The sequence below is a fragment of the Octopus bimaculoides genome, chromosome 3 (assembly GCF_001194135.2).
Source record: "Octopus bimaculoides isolate UCB-OBI-ISO-001 chromosome 3, ASM119413v2, whole genome shotgun sequence".
NCBI classification, from domain to species: Eukaryota; Metazoa; Mollusca; class Cephalopoda; order Octopoda; family Octopodidae; genus Octopus; species Octopus bimaculoides.
Genome location: NC_068983.1, coordinates 35996537 through 36016320, shown reverse-complemented (window position 1 = coordinate 36016320; position 19784 = coordinate 35996537). Strand labels below are relative to the sequence as shown.

General features: G+C 37.9%; 1 protein-coding gene across 1 annotated transcript in view; it reads right to left on the bottom strand.

Annotated features, from left to right (window-relative positions):
* The window catches only part of LOC106873909 (nuclear pore complex protein Nup93), a 36777-nt gene extending 17195 nt beyond the window's left edge, over positions 1-19582 (bottom strand). Inside the window, exons 1-14 of the mRNA XM_014921441.2 lie at positions 19454-19582; positions 17270-17480; positions 15138-15255; positions 14600-14662; positions 13004-13132; positions 10271-10348; positions 9368-9460; positions 7826-7965; positions 7566-7695; positions 6117-6214; positions 5184-5240; positions 3745-3822; positions 2757-2932; positions 1303-1494 (exon numbers count right to left, since the gene is read on the bottom strand). Of these exons, the coding sequence (XP_014776927.1) occupies positions 1303-1494; positions 2757-2932; positions 3745-3822; positions 5184-5240; positions 6117-6214; positions 7566-7695; positions 7826-7965; positions 9368-9460; positions 10271-10348; positions 13004-13132; positions 14600-14662; positions 15138-15255; positions 17270-17451 (1534 nt within the window). The 5' untranslated portion in view covers positions 17452-17480; positions 19454-19582. The remainder of the gene's footprint in view (positions 1-1302; positions 1495-2756; positions 2933-3744; positions 3823-5183; positions 5241-6116; positions 6215-7565; positions 7696-7825; positions 7966-9367; positions 9461-10270; positions 10349-13003; positions 13133-14599; positions 14663-15137; positions 15256-17269; positions 17481-19453) is intronic.
* Between the last annotated feature and the right edge of the window lie 202 nt (positions 19583-19784).

Here is a 19784-nt window from a genome sequence, read left to right as displayed (position 1 = left end):
ATATATATATATATATATATATATATATATATATATAAATTCATTCTACAAAGCTAAGTAATCAATAAAGTCAATTATCTGAATTTACATGATTAGAAGTTGTTGCTGTTATCTAGCATCAAGCCAACTCTGACTAAGTATCATCATCATCATCTAAAATCTGTTTCCCATGCTGACATGGGTTGAACAGTGTGATAGGAACTGGCAAGCTGGAGAGCTGCACCAGGCACCAATTATCATTTCAGCATGGTTTCTACAACTGGATGCTCTTCCTAATGCCAACCACTTTACAGAGTGTACTGGGTGCTTTTTATGTGACACCAGTGTTTTATACATGGCACCAGCATGGGTGTCTTATGTGGCACAAGCACAAGGATCAAATGTGTTCCAGCTCTTCCTTTTGTTAGATAAAATGTCCCTAGTGCTTTGAGAGGCCACCTGGAGACCACGTTACCACTATTTCGTTCTTTGCAGCTCCACCTGATCATTTCACGTTTTCTCCTAAATGTGAATAACCAAGTAGCTCCTCTACAAGAAACCTGCTCAGCCCAAAGTGCCCCCACTCAGGGTTCATAGTCTTGTAAGCTGCATGGTCTCCTTACTAATGCTGGTTGCTTGATAAAAGCACCAAGTACACTCTAAAGTGGTTGGTGTTAAGAAGGGTATCCCGCCATAGAAATCATACCAAAGCAGACACTAGAGCATTTTAACTCCACAAACAGACAGATACATGGTTTATGGCACACCAGTAAGTCTGTTGCTATTTTCCTGCTTCAAATTAGAGCTGGCCATGTTTTAAAACATTTACATTAAAAACTTAGGCCTGCTGGACTGGCTCCTGTGCAGGTGGCACATAGAATACACCATTTCGAGCGTGGCCGTTGCCAGTACCTCCTGACTGGCCTTCGTGCCAGTGGTACGTAAAAGCACCCACTACACTCTTGGGGTGGTTGGTGTTAGGAAGGGCATCCAGCTGTAGAAACTCTGCCAAATCAGATTGGAGCCTGGTGTAGCCATCTGGTTCACCAGTCCTCAGTCAAATCGTCCAACCCATGCTAGCATGGAAAGCGGACGTTAAACGATGATGATACTGATGATGAAAGACCTTAGTAACTAACAGATGTCTGCAGAGAACATTCTGTAGAATGCAACTAAACAAAAATTTAGAACAATATCAAGTTTCATTTTTTTTTTTTGTTTCTTTTTCCTAAAAAAGCTAAATTTATCAGCCAAAAGCTGAACTGCTTCAAATATAAAAAGAATAGCATCACAAACAGAAGAGCAGAATGAAACAATACTTACAGAGAGCAACTTGTGTTGAGGATGGAAGCAGTAACAGTTTCAGTTCAAACAATACTAAAGCAACATGGACAGCATGACAGCGTAGAGCATCGATACGAGAGAGGAACTCGAGAGCAGCTTCAAACTGACATGTAAGGAACAAGACTTGGAAATAGAGGTATGGTTGTTGGTAGGCGTTAAAGTGACTTTCACCTAAAACAGAACAATAAATCATTACTCTTTTGCTTCAGTCATTTGACTACAGCCATGCTGGAGCACTGCCTTCAGTCAAAAACAATCAAGCCCAGGACTCATTCTTTGTAAGCCTAGTACTTATTCTATCAGTCTCTTTTGCTGAATCGCTAAGTTACGTGGGCCTTAAACACACCAGCATCGGTTGTCAAGCGATGGTGGGGGGGACAAACACAGACACACAAACATATACACGTAGATATATATATATATGACGAGCTTCTTTCAGTTTCCATCTCCCAAATCCACTCACCAGGCTTTGGTCGGCCTGAGGCTACAGTAGAAGACACTTGCCAAGGTGTCACGCAGTGGGACTGAACCTGGAACCATGTGGTTGGTAAGCAAGTTACAAGTTAAAATGCATAAAAACACATGCATGTTAAAGCAAGAGATGGTACAATAAAGTACAGAATGATGTGCAACTGTAAAATATAACAAGTGACAGGATGGTATACCATCCTGTTTTCTATAACAGTCACCAGGCTTGAAGTTTGGAAGGAGGAGGCTGATCAACTACACCAACCTCATCGCTCAATTGGTACTCGTTTTATGAACCCACCTAAAAGGTAATGAAAGGCTAAGTCAACCTTGGCAGAGTTTGAACTCAGAAATGTAAAGACAAATGAAATGTTGCTAAGTATTTCGTCTGATGTGCTAATGATTCTGCCAGCTCACCATCCTATGTGGTTTATCAATATCAACAAGGTATCATGTACACTGATGAAGCAGAAGCAATGTGGGAGTTGGGGTGTTGTTTAGCCTCGCCAAACCACTAAGTTACAGCTATGCAAACACACCAATAATAGTTGTCCAGCAGTGATGGAGGACAAACACAGACATAAACACTCACACCTAAGATAGGCTTCTTTCAGTTTCTGTCTACCAAATCCACTGACAAGGCTTTAGTCAGCCCAAGGCTATAGTAGCATCCTTGTTTCTTTCTGTGTTCCTTTCTGTTGAAGAGCGTAGGCTCAAAACGCTAAAGACTCTCTATTCTCGAGTGTTATACTAATACATCCATTTTTTGTCTACACCACCTGTCTTCGTCTGTTGGTTTTTCATGAATTCTTCCTATAGTTGGAGATACTTGCCCAAAGTGCCATGCAGCCAGGACTGAATTTGAACCATGTGATCAGGAAGCAAACACCTTACCACACAGCCACACCTGCACCTACCAGTACTGGTGATGGAGAAAATGGTAGTGGTAGTAGGTAGTGTCTTACCATATTCTTCATACAATAAAGACTGTAGTTTCTGGAGTGTGTATTGATCTTGGCCAGATGGATCCACTTCAAACTGGATCTGGCAAAGCTTCAACCATAGGTAATCTTCTGTTTTATCTGCAATTTCTGCATGTGCTTCTAATGGATCTGACTGGCTGATAACACTGTACACAGCTCTGTAAAATATATAGACAAGATGTGAAATATACGAGACAGAAAAGCAATACTGACTGAGCAAATTTGAGAAAGATAGATGGTGCTGTAACTACATCATAAGCAAACCAAATGTGGGGCATCTACCTACTAAAGATAGTAATAAAATATCCCTAAAATCATATTCTATTCTCCTAAAGCAAGGATATAATGGAATATGTAGTCTTGGCTATACAAAAGATAGGCTGTTTATGGTTGGTTATCACCATCATCCTTAGTTTAATACTGAGGAGGTTTGGCTAAGTGCGTAATACAAAATTCTTTTCACACCTTGGAGTCTCTACATAGTTGCTTAACCTGCTAGAAACAGCAACCAAATCTCCCTTAAATCCTTCTGTACAGGTTTATGAAAAAAAAAAGAAAAAAAAGAAAACATCAGATAATGTAGTTCCCATGCTGTTAACATAGAATTTTAATTGAATGTTTTTATTTAGATCACTTTAAAACAGGGATTTTGTATTAAAGAACTAGAGGGTAGTATCAGGTGCATTGGTATCAAAATAAATGTTCTTATATATATAAGGACCAATCCTCTCAAGCTGTGACCAAATCTTGCTACTTCAATGGTTTCACGACAATGTAGCTTCACATTTCCCTCAAACGCAATATACAGTTGATGTTTCGTGCAGAGTAAACTACCTTTTAGTCAAAAATTTCATAAAATTCTTCCATCTGTTTTACAATTTATTTAAAAATAAACAAAATTTAACAAAACAAGCCAACAACAAAATAAAAAATATAAAAACAAGAATATTAAACCCAAAATGGTAGTTACCTTTTGTAAGAGTCAGAGCTATTTTTGATGGTTCTGCGGTAATAATGACGAACTTTGGTCTGTGTGCTTGGCCCAAGGCTATAAATAGACAATACATGGAGTCAGTTTAATATTACAACTGCATGTGTGTGTGTGTGTGTGTAAAAGCAATAAACATTAGCAAGAACAAGAACAAATTTTGACACAGGAAAGAAAAATATAAGGGGTGGTGGTGAGAAAAGGAAATAAATGTTGGAAGGAAAGAGAAAGGGAGGAAGACAAAAAGTAAGAAACAAGGAGGAATGCTGTCCTATGGGATGGGGAGTTTGGAAGGGAAGATGTGGGTGTATAGATGCATATATATATCAGAGTGTATTTGTATCTGAAAGTGGGGAAGAAGGGGAATGTTGTGTGTGTGTGTGTGTGTGTGTGTGTGTAAAAAAGACAAGATGGTTAATGAATAGAAATATCTGTTGTAAGTTAAGGGTGTGAGTATGCAAGGGAGATGTGGCCAAATGGTGTGTGAGTGTGTGTGGAAATTGTGTGGAGAATGTGTACAACCGGCACTCTGTCAGTTGTGATAAGGGTTCCACTTGATTCAATAAACGGAACAGCCTGCTCATGATATTAACAGGCAAGTGGCTGAGCACTCCACAGATACACATATCCTTATCATCATCATCGTCGTTTAATGTCCGCTTTCCATGCTAGCATGGGTTGGATGATTTGACTGAGGACTGGCGAACAAGATGGCTACACCAGGCTCCAATCTGATTTGGCAGAGTTTCTACAGCTGGATGCTCTTCCTAACGCCAACCACTCTGAGAGTGTAGTGGGTGCTTTTACGTGCCACCGGCACGGAGGCCAGTCAGGTAGTGGTGGTGCAGGTGGGGCTGCATGCGAGAAAGATGCAAATGGAACAGAAGGATAAAGTGGATAATTCTAGAGCAGGCAGGAACCTCTACCAAACAAAGGCGAAGAATTTCAAGTGGGATGAAAAATACAGAAAATAATTCTTTGAAAATTGTCATTATTTCTCTGCAATTATATATATATAGAGATGCGGGTGACACGTAAAAGCACCCACTACACTCTCTGAGTGGTTGGCGTTAGGAAGGGCATCCAGCTGTAGAAACTCTGCCAAATCAGACTGGAGCCTGGTGTTGCCATCCGGTTTCACCAGTCCTCAGTCAAATCGTCCAACCCATGCTAGCATGGAAAGCGGACGTTAAACGATGATGATGATGATGATGATGATGATAAAAAACAGAAAACTTCTACAGTAAATATTCATGCTATATTACTATTTACTTTTCACTGTACTACTAATTGCTTATGTATATAGTCATCAACAGGTGCAAGAGATCTCATCTACAGGCATAAATATATACATATATTAGAAGGCCTGCAGGATGAGAATAAGCAGTTAACATGTAACAATAGATCTAACAGGGACAAACCTTCTGTCATTCTTCATATATTCTGTAATAATTTCTGGGAAATCTTTTAACTGCTGGCTGAAATATTAAGAAAAAGAATAAAATATACAATTATATTGATTTAATTGTTTGTTTATATACATATCTAAATCATCATCGTTTAACGTCCATTTTCCATGCTGCGAGACTGGCATCGACCACGTTCGGATGGTGCTTCTTACATGTCACTGGCACGGGGAGCCAGTCAGGCAGCACTGACAACAACCCACGCTTGAATGGTGTTTATTACATGCCACTGGCACAGGTACCAGTTAGACGGGACTGGCATCAGCCACAAATACAATTTCCATTTTGATTTCGATCCTGATTTGTTTTTATTTATATATATATATATATATATGTGTGTGTGTGTATGTGTATATATATATATATATATATATATATCATCATCTCATTTAACGTCTGTTGTCCATACTGGGATGAGTTGGACAGTTTGACTGGGCTGGTACACTGGAAGGCTGCACCAGACTCCAGTCTGATTTGGCATGGTTTTCTACGGCTGGATGCCCTTACTAATGCCAACCACTCTGAGAGTGTAGTGGGTGCTTTTTACGTGCCACCGGCACAGGAGCCAGTCAGGTGGACCTGGCATCGGCCATGTTCAGATGGTGCTTTTTATGTGCCACCGACACAGGGGCTAATAAGGCGGACCTGGCATCGGCCACGTTCAGATGGTGCTTTTTATGTGCCACTGGCATGGGAGCCAGTCAGGCAAACCTGGCATCACCCACATTTGGATGGTGATTTTTACGTGCCACCGGCACAGGGAATAAAACACCAATACTGGGTAGAATCAACTACAATCCAATCCACCAGTTACCTCAGGTTGTTCACAACTCTTTCTCTAAAAAGCAATATTAAACCAGTTGTGTTAATAACATCCAAGATACTCACCTACTTTTGTTAACAACTTCCTGAACTGCATCTAAGTCACCACAACGGAGACAATAGTAAATCACAGCCCAGACTGGATGACCATCTAATAATCCATCCTAAAAATAGATTTAAAACAAAGAGAAATCATCAATTTTTAACATCTATCTTCCTTCCTGGCATAGATTGGACATTTTGACAGGATCAAATAGACTGTCTTGAGTTTCATGGTTTCTACACACACAAACACACACACACAAGGCTTCTTTCTGTGTCTATCTCTCAAATCCACTCTTAAGGCTTTGACTGGTCTGGGTTTAGAGCAGAAGACATTTGCTCAAAGTTCCACACAGCAGGACTGAACCTGAAATGATGTGTTTGGGAAAGAAACATTATTTTTCAGCAAGTTTAAATGAGTAAAATATACTGATTTGAGTTGGTTAGGGAAAAATTCCAATTCCCTGTAACAGGATTTGAAATAATGAGTTATGTCTTAAGTAGCCTTGCACTTCACTGAAGAGTATAATATACTCTTGTGAATGAAAGAGTACACTCTTTCATTCAATATGACTCTCACTTTGGCAAAATAGAAATGAGAGTGGCTGGAATGAACTGTGGAATGACCACATCTGTCAGGATCCAGCTCAATAACAATACTGGAATTCAGTATTTCAAACTATTGAAACATTGAATTATGCAATGATCTCATTACTTACAGAGGTGAGGTGTTACCTAAACATGGTACTTATTTAAAGTTAGATGAACTGAACTAGCAAAGTTTAAGTATCTTGTCTACAGACAGTGTTTAGTGATTGGAGAGAGAAACATCAATCTTTGACTGATACTCTAACTCATCATCATCATCATCGTCTAACGTCTGCTTTCCATGCTAGCATGGGTTGGACGATTTGACTGAGGACTGGTGAGCCAGATTTTCTGGCAGTTTCTACAGCTGGATGCCCTTCCTAACGCCAACCACTCCGAGAGTGTAGTGGGTGCTTTTACGTGCCACCCAGCACGAAGGCCAGTCAGGAGGTACTGGCAACGGCCACGCTCGAAATGGTGTATTTTACGTTCCACCTGCACAGGAGCCAATCCAGTGGTACTGGCAACGATCTCGCTTGAATGTCTTTTCACGTGCCGCTGGCACAAGTGCCAGGAAGGTAACGTTGGTAACGATCACGCTCAAATGGTGCTATTTACATGCCACCGGCACGGAAGCCAGACAGCTGGTGCTCTGGTAACGATCATGCTCGGACGGTGCTCTTAAACCTTTTTCATTCATGACCCCATTTTTCACAACCCCAGGTATTAAATATGCATTTGTGAAATAACATATAAACTGAAATTCAACTGTTTGAATTTAATTTTCATGACCCCAAATGGGGTCATGACCCATAGTTTAAGAAGCGCTGCTCTAACTCATTGCTGATTCTCTCATGGTTTCATATAAAGAAAATATGTAATTACTTCTCCGCGCATTGGTGTAGGGTATTTAACATTCAAGAAACTCCTTATCAAACTGTAGGTACCAGGTTTGCCTCCACGCTTGGCCTTGTATAAATTCTCATACACCATAGTTGTGACATATTTTACATACCTGAAAAGAATCGAATAATGATCCCATCATCATTAACAGCAGCAACAAACAAAAAAAATAATAAAAACGAATTTGAAAATTAATTAAAATTAGCAAAAACGAAGTTTAATTATTGAAGATTTCAACTCACATGTGTTCAAGGTATTTTCTAGCTTGACCTACAAATGCTTGGAGCAGTTTCTTATCCTGTCGAGGTGGACCAGCACTAGATGTTACCATTGGAACATTTACCATGAATTCAACCATAGACCACAATTTATCGATTACCAGCTGAAATATATATAAAAAAAAAAAAATAAGGTCAACCAATTTCTATGATAATGATTTCAACTTCCTTCTCATATAATGATTAAAGGACTAAGTTGAGAATTGAAATCATTCAACTGATCGTCATTATCATTTCAGTGCTTGAACATCAAGTTTTTCATGCTTACATGGCTCTGGTAGAATTTGTTGAGACAGATTTTCTACAGCCAGATGCCTTTCCAGTTGCAAAATTCTCACTTGTTTCCAAGCAAGGCAATATTTCTTCGGGAACAAATGGTGCTACCTGTATGACAGCGATACTTGTTTACAACTATGATGTAATGTCAAGGCATGGAGACACAAGCACACATAGCCTATTCATCATTTAACGTCCGTTGTCCATGCTGGCATGGGTTGGACAGTGTGACCAGAGCTGGCAAGCTAGCAGGGCTACACCAGACTCCAGTCTGATTTGGCATGGTTTCTAGAGCTGCAAGCCCTTCCTAACACCAACCACTTTACAGATTGTAGTGGGTGCTTTAATGTGGCACTGCATGGGTGCTTTTACATGGCACTGCACAGGTACTTTTACATGGAACCACACAGCTGCTTTTATGTGTCACCACACAGGTGCTTTTACATGGCACCGATAATAAGTGACAGGCTTCTTTTGTTTTCTATCAACCAAATCCAATCGCAAGGCTTTAGCTGGCCCTAAGGCTATAACAGAAGACACTTGCATAAGGTGCCATGCAGTGGGACCAAACTTGAAATTAGCCATGTTTGTGCCTTTGTAAATCATTAGTAAATAGAGATTATTATACATTTATTAACACATGAAAACAGAATTTACAGATTGAATAAGCAACTCTTCAGCATTTAAACTAGCCATATCTAGCCCAACAATTCTGCTTTATGCTCAAACCAGCCAGATCCAACCTCTCATAATTACCCTACAATGTCATTCTAAAACTATACAATCACATCATGAGAGCAATCTTAATGCAAAAGGGTTACAAAAAAATGACACAGATGAAAAGAATTTGGTAAGTTAGCATAAAAACAGATTGTATAAATCATTTAAAAGTTAAATAGAAAAAACAGAGTTTGAAAAAACATTATTTGTCAAAAATGAATGTTATTTAAGGATATGCAATTATGACATCGAAAGTTTGACATTTTTAATGAAAAATAAAACAAATTATAGTTAGCAGGAATATTCAGAAAAATCACAAAAAGCAATGCTCCATAAAGTGGTTGACATTAGGAAAGGCATCCAACCATAGAAACAATACCAAAGCAGACAGTGAAGCTTGGTGCAATCCTCCGGCTTGCCAGCTCCTGTCAAACCTTCCAATCCATATCAGCATGAAAAACCTACATTAAATAATGACATTAGTACAGTCTTTGAAAAAAGAAGACTTACCTTATCTCCTAAGGAATTAGCAGCTTCCATGAATAAATCCTGCAAACTCAGGCGAATGCCACCTTCAAGGACTTTTTTGTTATATATATAAACCTAAAATGCATAAAACAATGTGTCACAACAAGTATATCTTTATGAGAAAGCCCTTTTGATATGCAAGTTATTTTTCTCTTATAAGTTATACTCCTGCTTTAGTTAAAATATCTACATACACTACTCAGATTTAAGCTACCCCTGCAGGTGTAAATTATAATTTAATTAAATACACACATTGTAGGTGTATGGCTGTGTGGTTATGAATCTTGCTTCCAAGCCACATGGATTTGGGTTCAGTCCCACTGCATGGCACTCTGGGTGAGCTGGTAGCCAGAAATTGAAAGAAGTCTTTGATGTGCATGCGCGCGTGTGTGTTTATGTCTCCTTGTCGTGACATCATACAATAATTGAAAATGAGTTGTCACTGTCATACAAATGGCATCGTTTGTTTTCAATCTCCTGTAGAAACACATCCAGCCATAGGCTTTGATTAGCCCAGTGCCACAGTGGAAAATACTTGCCTGAAGTGTCACACAGTGGGACTGAACCCAACACTGTTGTTAGGAAGTGAACTTCTCAACCACACAGCCATGCCTGTTAATATAAATCCTAACATGAGCCTGGAGAAGGCAACAGATTAAACTTCTTTAGTCATATCTTACATAAAGAGTGAAAGAGTGTTGAGTGGTGCCACAACAACCCAATAGGTTACTAATAACCTTACTACCCTATATAGCAGGTAATGTGTCAATATTACTGGTGTTCTGATACTTCAAACAGGAGCATCACTTCAAAAGCGTGTTTAAATTTGACTTCAAATCTTTATTAAATATTTTAAAAGGTGAAAAAATTTCAAAGGAAGATTACCTGACTAGCATAAGCCATTTCTACATTGTTCAAAGCACTGCGTCCCTGCATGCTAATGGCATCAGATAAAAGACTTTGCTGGAATTTACAAAAAAAGATAATAAAAATATTTTTAATCTTCTGTACAACAAAACAAGGTCATTAGTAAAAATTAGCAATAAAACAACATAAATTACAAAGCATTAATAAAACTTTATATCAATTAATTCATTCATTTTCACTTTAGTTACTGTATTTTCTGGCATACAAGTTGACATAGTTATATGCCAGTGGAACGTAAAAGGTACTATTCGAGCGTGGTCATTGCCAGTGCCACCTGACTGGCTCCTGTGCTGGTGGCACATAAAAACAACCATTCAAGCGTGAGTGATGCCAGTGCTGCCTGACTGGCTCTTGTGCCTCTGGCACATAAGAAGCACCATTTGAGCGTGGTCGATGCCAGTGCCTGTGGCACATAAAAAGCGCCCATTACAATCTCGGAGTGGTTGGCGTTAGGAAGGGCATCCAACTTTTAGAAACCTTGCTAGATCAGATTGGAGCCCGGTGTAGCCTCCTAGCTTGCCAGTCCTCAACCAACCCATGCCAGCATGGAAAGCAGATGTTAAACAATGATGTTGTTGATGTAGCGTAAACATTCAAACATTTTCACGATATTTCCATATCTTGCATTTCACATGCAGTTTTTGGTCCTATAAAGTTGTCTTGGTGTATAAGCCAACATAACCGTTTTTGGTTTTAAATTTTGGTCAGAAAAAATTCAACATGTATTTTTCAACAGAAAATACAGAAAACATACAATCACCAATGACTTATCATCATAAAATTCCTAACATAAGAACAAGGAGAAACATAATTATATCAACCCAAATATATGACTGGTACTTTATTCCTATCAACCTGGGAAGTGATGGCAAACCTGTGACTCACTACAGGTTTTAAGTGAGATGCTGTGGAGTTCCATCTGATAGCGTTGTGAGTGTTTATTGAGCGAAAACACCTAAAGCTCCACGAGGCTCCGGCAGGGGATGGTGGCGAACCCTGCTGTACTCTTCCACCACAACTTTCTCTCACTCTTACTTCCTGTTTCTGTTGTGCCTGTAATTCAAAGGGTCAACCTTGTCACACTGTGTCACACTGAATATCCCCGAGAACTACGTTAAGGGTACACATGTCTGTGGAGTGCTCAGCCACTTGCACGCTAATTTCACGAGCAGGCTGTTCCGTTGATCGGATCAACTGGAACCCTCGACGTCGTAAGCGACGGAGTGCCAACAACAAGACCATCTGATAAAAGAGTAGACTGAAAAATATTCCCTGTAATATCATGTTATAAAAAACATATCCATATCTAAAACATGTGTATGTATACATATATTTTAGTGACACTCCAATAAAAGGATTCTTAAAAAAGAAATTTAAAACATCAATATGCTTTGATAACAAGGGTCATCAACTGTTTAGAACAAATCAGGCTGGTAGTATTCATGCTTCTTCAAGCTATATATAAAGTGGAAGTTTAACTCAATATAGCAAATAAATGAATGGGCCTCATGGAGGCGAGATGACTGAGTTCCTCTCAAGAAATGGACCTCATGGAGACAAAGTGGCTGAGCTCCTTTCGAGTGTTGGGCAGAGACTGGTGTTACGCAAATAGCACCCGTGCCGGTGGCATGTAAAAGCACCCATTACACCCTCAGAGTGGTTAGCATTATGAAGGGTATCCAGCCATAGAAAACCATGCCAAATCAGACTGGATCCTGGCACAGCCTTCCAGTATGCCAGCCCAGCCAAACCTATGCCAGCAAGGATAATGGACGTATGATGATGATGATGAATACTAGCAAGGATTAAGCAGTGTCTCCTTCTTATTTTGCAATACCTATTTATAGATAGATAGACCAAACAGTTAAAAACCTAAATGTCCTCTCAGAAGATTATTTGGTGTCTCTTAATTGGTACCTCATTGACTAAGTTCCATGCTCTCTTTGTGTGAGTACTTTAAATTAATATTTTAACTGATTAACAGAACAAATAATTACAAATTTCCAATGAAACAAGCACTTACTACTAGCATTTATGATGACAAGAGTGACAAGGGAGCGTCTCTAATTTAGTGCAGAACAAATATAGCAAGGGATTTCATTCAAACAGCACAGACTTTTCAGTTTTCTGGTTAATGTTTGCCTCCTTCATTCACACACACAAAGGTCGGGTGGGAATAAACACGAACAATAAAACTTGCAATACATGAGTATACTTTAATCAGTTAAACTGTTACAAAATTGCCTCAAAGGTCACTTATCAAACTAGAAGGTATAAAGAGAGAGAAGGAAAAGAAAAACAAAGATAACAAGAATTTAAAATATTTGTTTTTATAATGAATATCATCATCATCATCATCGTTTAACGCCTGCTTTCCATGCTAGCATGGGTTGGACGATTTGACTGAGGACTGGTGAACCAGATGGCTACACCAGGCTCCAATCTGATTTAGCAGAGTTTCTACAGCTGGATGCCCTTCCTAACGCCAACCACTCCTAGAGTGTTGTGGGTGCTTTTATGTGCCACCGGCACGAAGGCTAGTCAGGATACTAAAGATTTTATACTGTCTCACTTCAACATTGATGAATCTGCCATTTAAAAGACGGTCCTGTGAAAGAAGTTGCCTTTGTATGTTCAATAATACTACAACCAGATCAAAAGTGTGGCACATTATTGCACAGAAGAACTTACCTCAGTTTCCTGAGAATAATCCAACATTTGGTGTCCTGTTCCCAACAAAGCATTCAACATTTTCTGCTTTTCTCGTTCCCACTCTTCTTCCATTGATCCCCATAGTCTTTGTTCACAGGTCTCTAAAGTCTGCAGCATAAAATCAAACATCTTAGACCATTCTACTAAAAAGCATCATGTAAGCACTATCACACATATAAACCAACATTACAATTTTAAGATTCACTTTTGCATGCATGGGACGGACAGAGTTATCATCATCATCATTTAACTGACATGGGTGGGACGGTTTGGCGGGGGCTGGCCAGGCATGAGCCTCTCCCAGGCTTCTGAATCTGTTTTAGCATGGTTTTTACGGCTGAATGCCCTTCCTAACACCAACCACCCAGCAGAGCAGGCTGAATGCTTTTTACGTGGCACCAGCACAAGCAAGGTTAGTTTTGGCATGGTTTTTACAGCTAGATGCCCTTCCAAATGCCAACCACTTTACAGTGCGGACTGAATGTTTTTTTACATAGCACCTGCACTGGCAAGGTCATCAAGTAATGTTGCAAGACAAGAAACCTTTGAGGGGGGGAGGTGGCATTGGAGGAGGTGATCTTGTGTCAGATGGTGAAAGGTTAGAGTGTGACAGAGAGACAGAAACAGGTGTCTTGCTGTAGAGGAGGTACATGGTTACCCAGCCAGAGAGCGGAAGAGAAAGAGAGAGGGGAAGAGAGAGAGGAAGAGAGAGAGAGAGAAAAAGAGAAAGTAAGAGAGCAAATTTTCTACAGCCAGATGCTCTTCCTGTTACCAACCCCTAAACTTCCACAATGTAATATTGCTCATGACTAAACATATTCTCACAAAATACTGGAAACAAATGACACTGCTTGTATGACAGTAAAAAACATTTTACAACTCTCAAACTATGTCAATACAAGAAGACACAAACACTCGCACACATATACAATAGGTTTCTTTCAGTTTCCATCTACCAAATCCACTCACAAGACTTTAGTCAGCTCAGGGCTATAGTAGAAAACCCTTGCCAAGGTGCTAACCAGTGAGACTGAACCCAAGACCATGTGGTAGAAAAATAAATTCCTTGGTTACGCATTCACATCTGCACATTTTTTTTTATCCAATACTAAATACTCAGCCAAAAGCTAATTATTCCTTATTAACATTAATTAAAAGCTTTGTAAATGTTATCACTCATAACCTATCCTTAAATCATCATAACATACTGACATCAGAATTTTGTAAATGAAAGTAAAATTCACAAAAAATTTTTAAAAATGTAAAATATTTACATTAACCATTCGTGCCAAAATTTTTCTAGTGAATGAAATTACTTGAAAATTCACAGACACTATTATTTTGACCTAAATTAACAACTGAAAACAATTTCATTGAAATCCGTTTGATACAGACTGCATACACGTTAAGAACATGTTTCATTCTTTGATACAGATCATACACAAATCACAATTTGTATCAAGTATTTGTTTTATATCCTTATAAATTAAGTGTCAGTTTAAATGGACGATTGGCAGGAATGGGTTAATGGGTTAAACAAAATACAGAAGTCATAAATAAAATAAATTCACTCACATTTTTCCGAGCGTTCTCGATAACGGTAAGTAAAGCATTCTCCCGTTCATTCTTAAGGAATCCCTGAAGAAAATATCAAAAATATATAAATATCAATAGTTTTAATTGTATAAACGTATCATATTCTTTTATTTTTTTTATTTGTTTCAATCATTTGACTGCAGCCTAGCTAGAGCACCACCTTTAGTCGAACAAATCGACCCCAGGACTTATTCTTTGTAAGCCCAGTACTTATTCTATTGGTCGCTTTTGCAGAACCGCTAAGTTACAAGGGACATAAACACACCAACATCGGTTGTCAAGCAATGGTGGGGACAAAGAGACACACAAACATATACACACACCCACACACACGACAGGCTTCTTTTAGTTTCCGTCTACCAAATCTACCCACAAGGCTATAGTAGAAGACACTTGCCCAAGGTGCCACCTGTGCCTATATAAATATCAATTATATAAAGGAGGAGTCAAATGATATGTTACATAATAGGTTACAAAGATCAAATATTTAATTAAAACTGATTATAATTAACATTACCTCAATATCAGTGTCTCGTACAGGTTCAAGGGGTTCAAATGCCTTCTTAGCAGTCAGAGTATCAAGGCGTTGAGACACCTTTGAGACATCATATCCTTGGCTCCCAAGTACAAGAGAACTAGAAATAGAAAAAAAAAAAAAAAATAGAAAGCAGAAGAGAACAAATAATTTGTATGCATGGCTGTGGGGTTAAGAAACTTGCTTCCCAATTACAGGATTTCAGGTTTAATCCCACTGTGCAGCACCTTTGATAAGTGTCTTCTATTAAAGCCTCAAGCCTTGAGAGTGGATGTGGTAGATGGAAACTGAAAGCCCGCCATATACATATATTTATATTTGTCTGTTTGTGCCTTCTTGTCTTAGCACTATGGAGTGTCACCCATCTCTAATATTCTGTGAAAACATGCCTGGCCATGGGGAAATATGATCTTGCTTGAAAATGGGTGAGAGTTGGTGTATAAATCTGCTTCAATAAACTCTTCTAACCTATGCAGGTATGGAAAAGTAGTTATTAAAACAACAATGATGATTGATATAAATGAGTTCATGCTTGTTAGATTCATCAGTTAGGTGGGAGTAGCTTTAACTGAGGAGACACAATGAGGTTGAAACACCACAGTGTCTCAAAAATAACAATCAGATATTCACATTTAAATCTACCAGAACATTATTTTCTACTCTAGACACAAGGCCCCAAATTTTTGGGGTAGGGGGCCAGTCGATTAGATCGACCCAGTACACAACTGGTACTTGATTTATCGACCCTGAAAGGATGAAAGACAAAGTCGACCTCAGCAGAATTTGAACTCAGAACGTAAAGACAGACAAAATACCACTAAGCATTTCGCCCGGCATGCTAACATTTCTGCCAGCTCGCCACCTTAATCTACAAGAACATATTAAGAATGAAATGATACATTACAGTTTAGATTCTCACTGTCCTGTATGCATGAAGTATTTAAAAAAAAAATAATTTTCTAACTATTTCTGCATGCTAGCATGAATGATGCATCATCATTATCATCAAGATTGTTTCTTTTTTTGTCTGTTTTTCCTTGCAGGTATGGGTTAAGTGAAATTTGTTGAAGCAGATTTTCTATGGCCATACGTTCCTCCTGCCACCAACCATAACCCATTTTTCAAGTGACATATTTTCATTTTGTTGGTCCTGACACACTGAAACTAACAAAGCTGCTGAAAGTACTGGACTTTTGTTTCATGAAGAATGTAAACATCATAGTTTTTGCACAAGTGGCTTTACTGATGAAATGTGGAAACAACATGAACATATACAGATACCTATACAGTGGGTCAGAGGATACTAGTATAAGCAAAGAATTAGTGCTTGGACTAGTCAGATTCTTAAATTCCAACATACTAATCAGGATAAAATATATGACTATTCCTGTCCTGCCATCTATAATTCTTTATCCATTTTTTGTCTATATATATATATATATATATATATATATATATATATATATATATATATATATATATATATATATATATATATCCAAAATAGAGATGTGCACCAATGTTCCACGTGATAAGCTTGATAATTGTTAAGGGATTTCTCAACATAAAACCAATGATAGCCTTAATCCATGAATAAAGAATTTTCATCTACCAAATGCAGTATTGAGTACTCATTCTCATTGTTCAATATTAACATATAAATATATATATAAAACAAGCTTTCTCAGATTCTGCTCCCAATTTCATTCTCAAGGCACCAGCCAGCTCAAGATTATAACAGAAGACACTTACCCAAGGTGCCATGCAATAGGACTGAACCCGGACAGTGGCTGTGAAGTGAATTTTGTAACCACACAGTCACGTCTGGGCAGGCAAAATTCAAATATTTTCATTTTGTTAAAACAATTTTTCTTTACATATGGATATCCTTCCTAACAACTGAACTGTAATGTAAAAATGAAAATTATTAGCAGTCAAGTAGACTGAGACAAGCAGAGTTTAGTACTTTACCTAGAGGCACAGCTCAGCACAGTAGTTTTGGACATGGTTTGACTGAACTCTTGATTACCTGGTTAGGAGTTCAGCATCTGAACAACAGAGGCACCTGTACCTGTTAAAAGTGAAAAGAATCATAACAAGTTTAGATTACTTACGCTTTTACTTTCATTGTTTCCTTGTTTACAGGAGCTACTTGTGAGAGGAGGGTTTGACATTCTTTAAGAATCTGGCGTGGATTACGTTCTACTCTGGGAAGGTCCATCCCAATATCAAGCTCAGCAGTCATTTGTTCAGCCTGCTGTAGCAGATCACCAAAACCTCCTCCGTCAATATTCATCTTGAATCTTTTGTGTCAACCAAATTCAACTGGAGGCAAAAAGAACATGAAAATTTTTTATAATTTTAAATCACAATTGAAAGCAGGTATTTCTGTAATGAATCATCATCATTGTTTTCACATCTACTTTTCCATGCCTGTATAGATCAGATGGGATTTTCTGAGGTAGAATTTCTACAGTCAAAGCCCTTCCTGTTGCCAATCCTTACATGTTTCCAAGCAAGATATTTCCCCATGGTCAGACATGTTTTTCATGGAAGATTGGAAACAAATGAGACCACTTATATGATGATGCTTGTCATACAACTATCATATGATGTTAAGACAAGGAGACACAATCACATGCATATATAATGAGCTTCTTTAGTTTCCATCTACCGATTCCACTCACAAAGCTTTGGTAGGAAACAAACTTCTTAACCACACAGCCATGCTTGCACCTAGTTACTTATTTCTTCAATATATTATACTTTAATTCATTGAAGAAAGAGAAATTCAGAGAACCTAGTTAAAAATTTAGACTCATTAAATATCAAGAATAGAGTAACTAAGTCACATGTTCCTACAATACATTTGTTACTAATTTTTCCAACTGCATCATTGTAACACATCACTGCTTTAATCCAAGAGAACTCTCACTCACAAGTAATAGGTAATGTTTGACACTTTGAAGTCAGTGATAATTAGGTCCTCCAGGCCCATGTTTTTCCTGCAGTTTTTCAAGTGGAATATCACTGCATCAAATTTACATCGGAGATCTGTGAAGGCCATAAACACAGTTCCTTCCTCCAGCTCAATCCAGCTTAATATATACCTTGTACATGTTTCAGTCATTGGACTACGGCCCAACTGGGGTACCACCATGAAGGGTTTAGTTGAACAGATTGCTCCCAAAGTTTATTTTATTAGTCACTTTCTCAACGAACCACTAAGAGGGACGTAAACAAACCAATACAAGTTGTCAAGTGATGCTGAGGACCAAACAAACGTTTTCTTTTTGTCGCAAATTGGTGCTAATGCCTAAATAACACTTTATAGCTCTTTCATTTATAACTTAAGCAGTCAAAAACAGAAATATATTTTGCTTGTTTGTACAATAACAAGGTATTTCTGTTTCGTGAGCTGCTTCTGAACATCTACGACTGACTCAAAAATAAATGTCACACCTACTTCAAAATTAACTTTAGCAAGGGTATCCCACTATTACAATATTTTCTTTTATTAACAATTCATATACAAATCACTGAAAACTTACACACGCAGATTTTACATTTAGAAAACATTTTAAAGCATGGAAAATGGGAGGAACAACCTGTATGCAATGTGTCGGGATTTCCCCCCCATCTAAATAAGAATCTGAAGGGCCAAACTGGAAACATCTTGATCACTAAAAGTTCAAATATCTGGTCACCTGAAGATTATGCAAGACTTTTTAGTTTAAACTTTTTACTTCCTACTCGAAAGGATGCAAAAAAAAATCTTTGACCAGAAGCATGCTACATTGTTGATAAAAGATTATATGTTGTCAGAATAACTAGAGTGTTAAGTAGATTTCGATTAATATTAATGTTCTATTTTAATCTCTTTTTGATATATATGTATGAATGTAATATATATATATATATATATATATATATATATATAATCATTATATATGAATGTTACCTTTCAAAAAGAAAGGCAGCCTGGACAAGAGCCGCTTATAACTTGAAATAATAAACCCACAAGACATCAGTGCATTCTACCAGTGGTACCCTCTCCATACGAAGTTAGAAAGCAAATTCCATTTAGTTAAAATTGAGTTATAACTTAATTAAAGAACAAATTAATTCAACAGAAAAACGAATAAATAAATATACACATGCATTCGAAGACCCCCGGCTAATTACAAATTGTCGGTCGAACTGTACAGACTGACAGGTTATTTTCAGTAAATAACAAAAGAAATCGTTGAAAATACAAATATTATGTTGTAGCAAATGTTACAACCACGAGGACTTACATTTAATATAAAACACACGTTTTCTACTCGTCTTCAACTGATTTCAATTTGTCAAGAAACCGCCATACACGTTGTTATTGGAAAGCTAACTTTATATTTAAAGAGTTCGTTTCATAAGGGAATATAACCACGTACAGCTTTACTTGAAATCCGCGCCGCTTTTTTCCGATATTAATTTATTTTCATAAATAATTATCGGTATTCTGTATTTTTTTCGTTCAAAAAAATTTTTAGAGCATTAAACTTTTTAAAACATTTATTCCTGTTAATTGGTGTTCACAATAATTAGAAACATCTCATGTTTTAATTTTTCTTCTAATGTTTAGCAGCC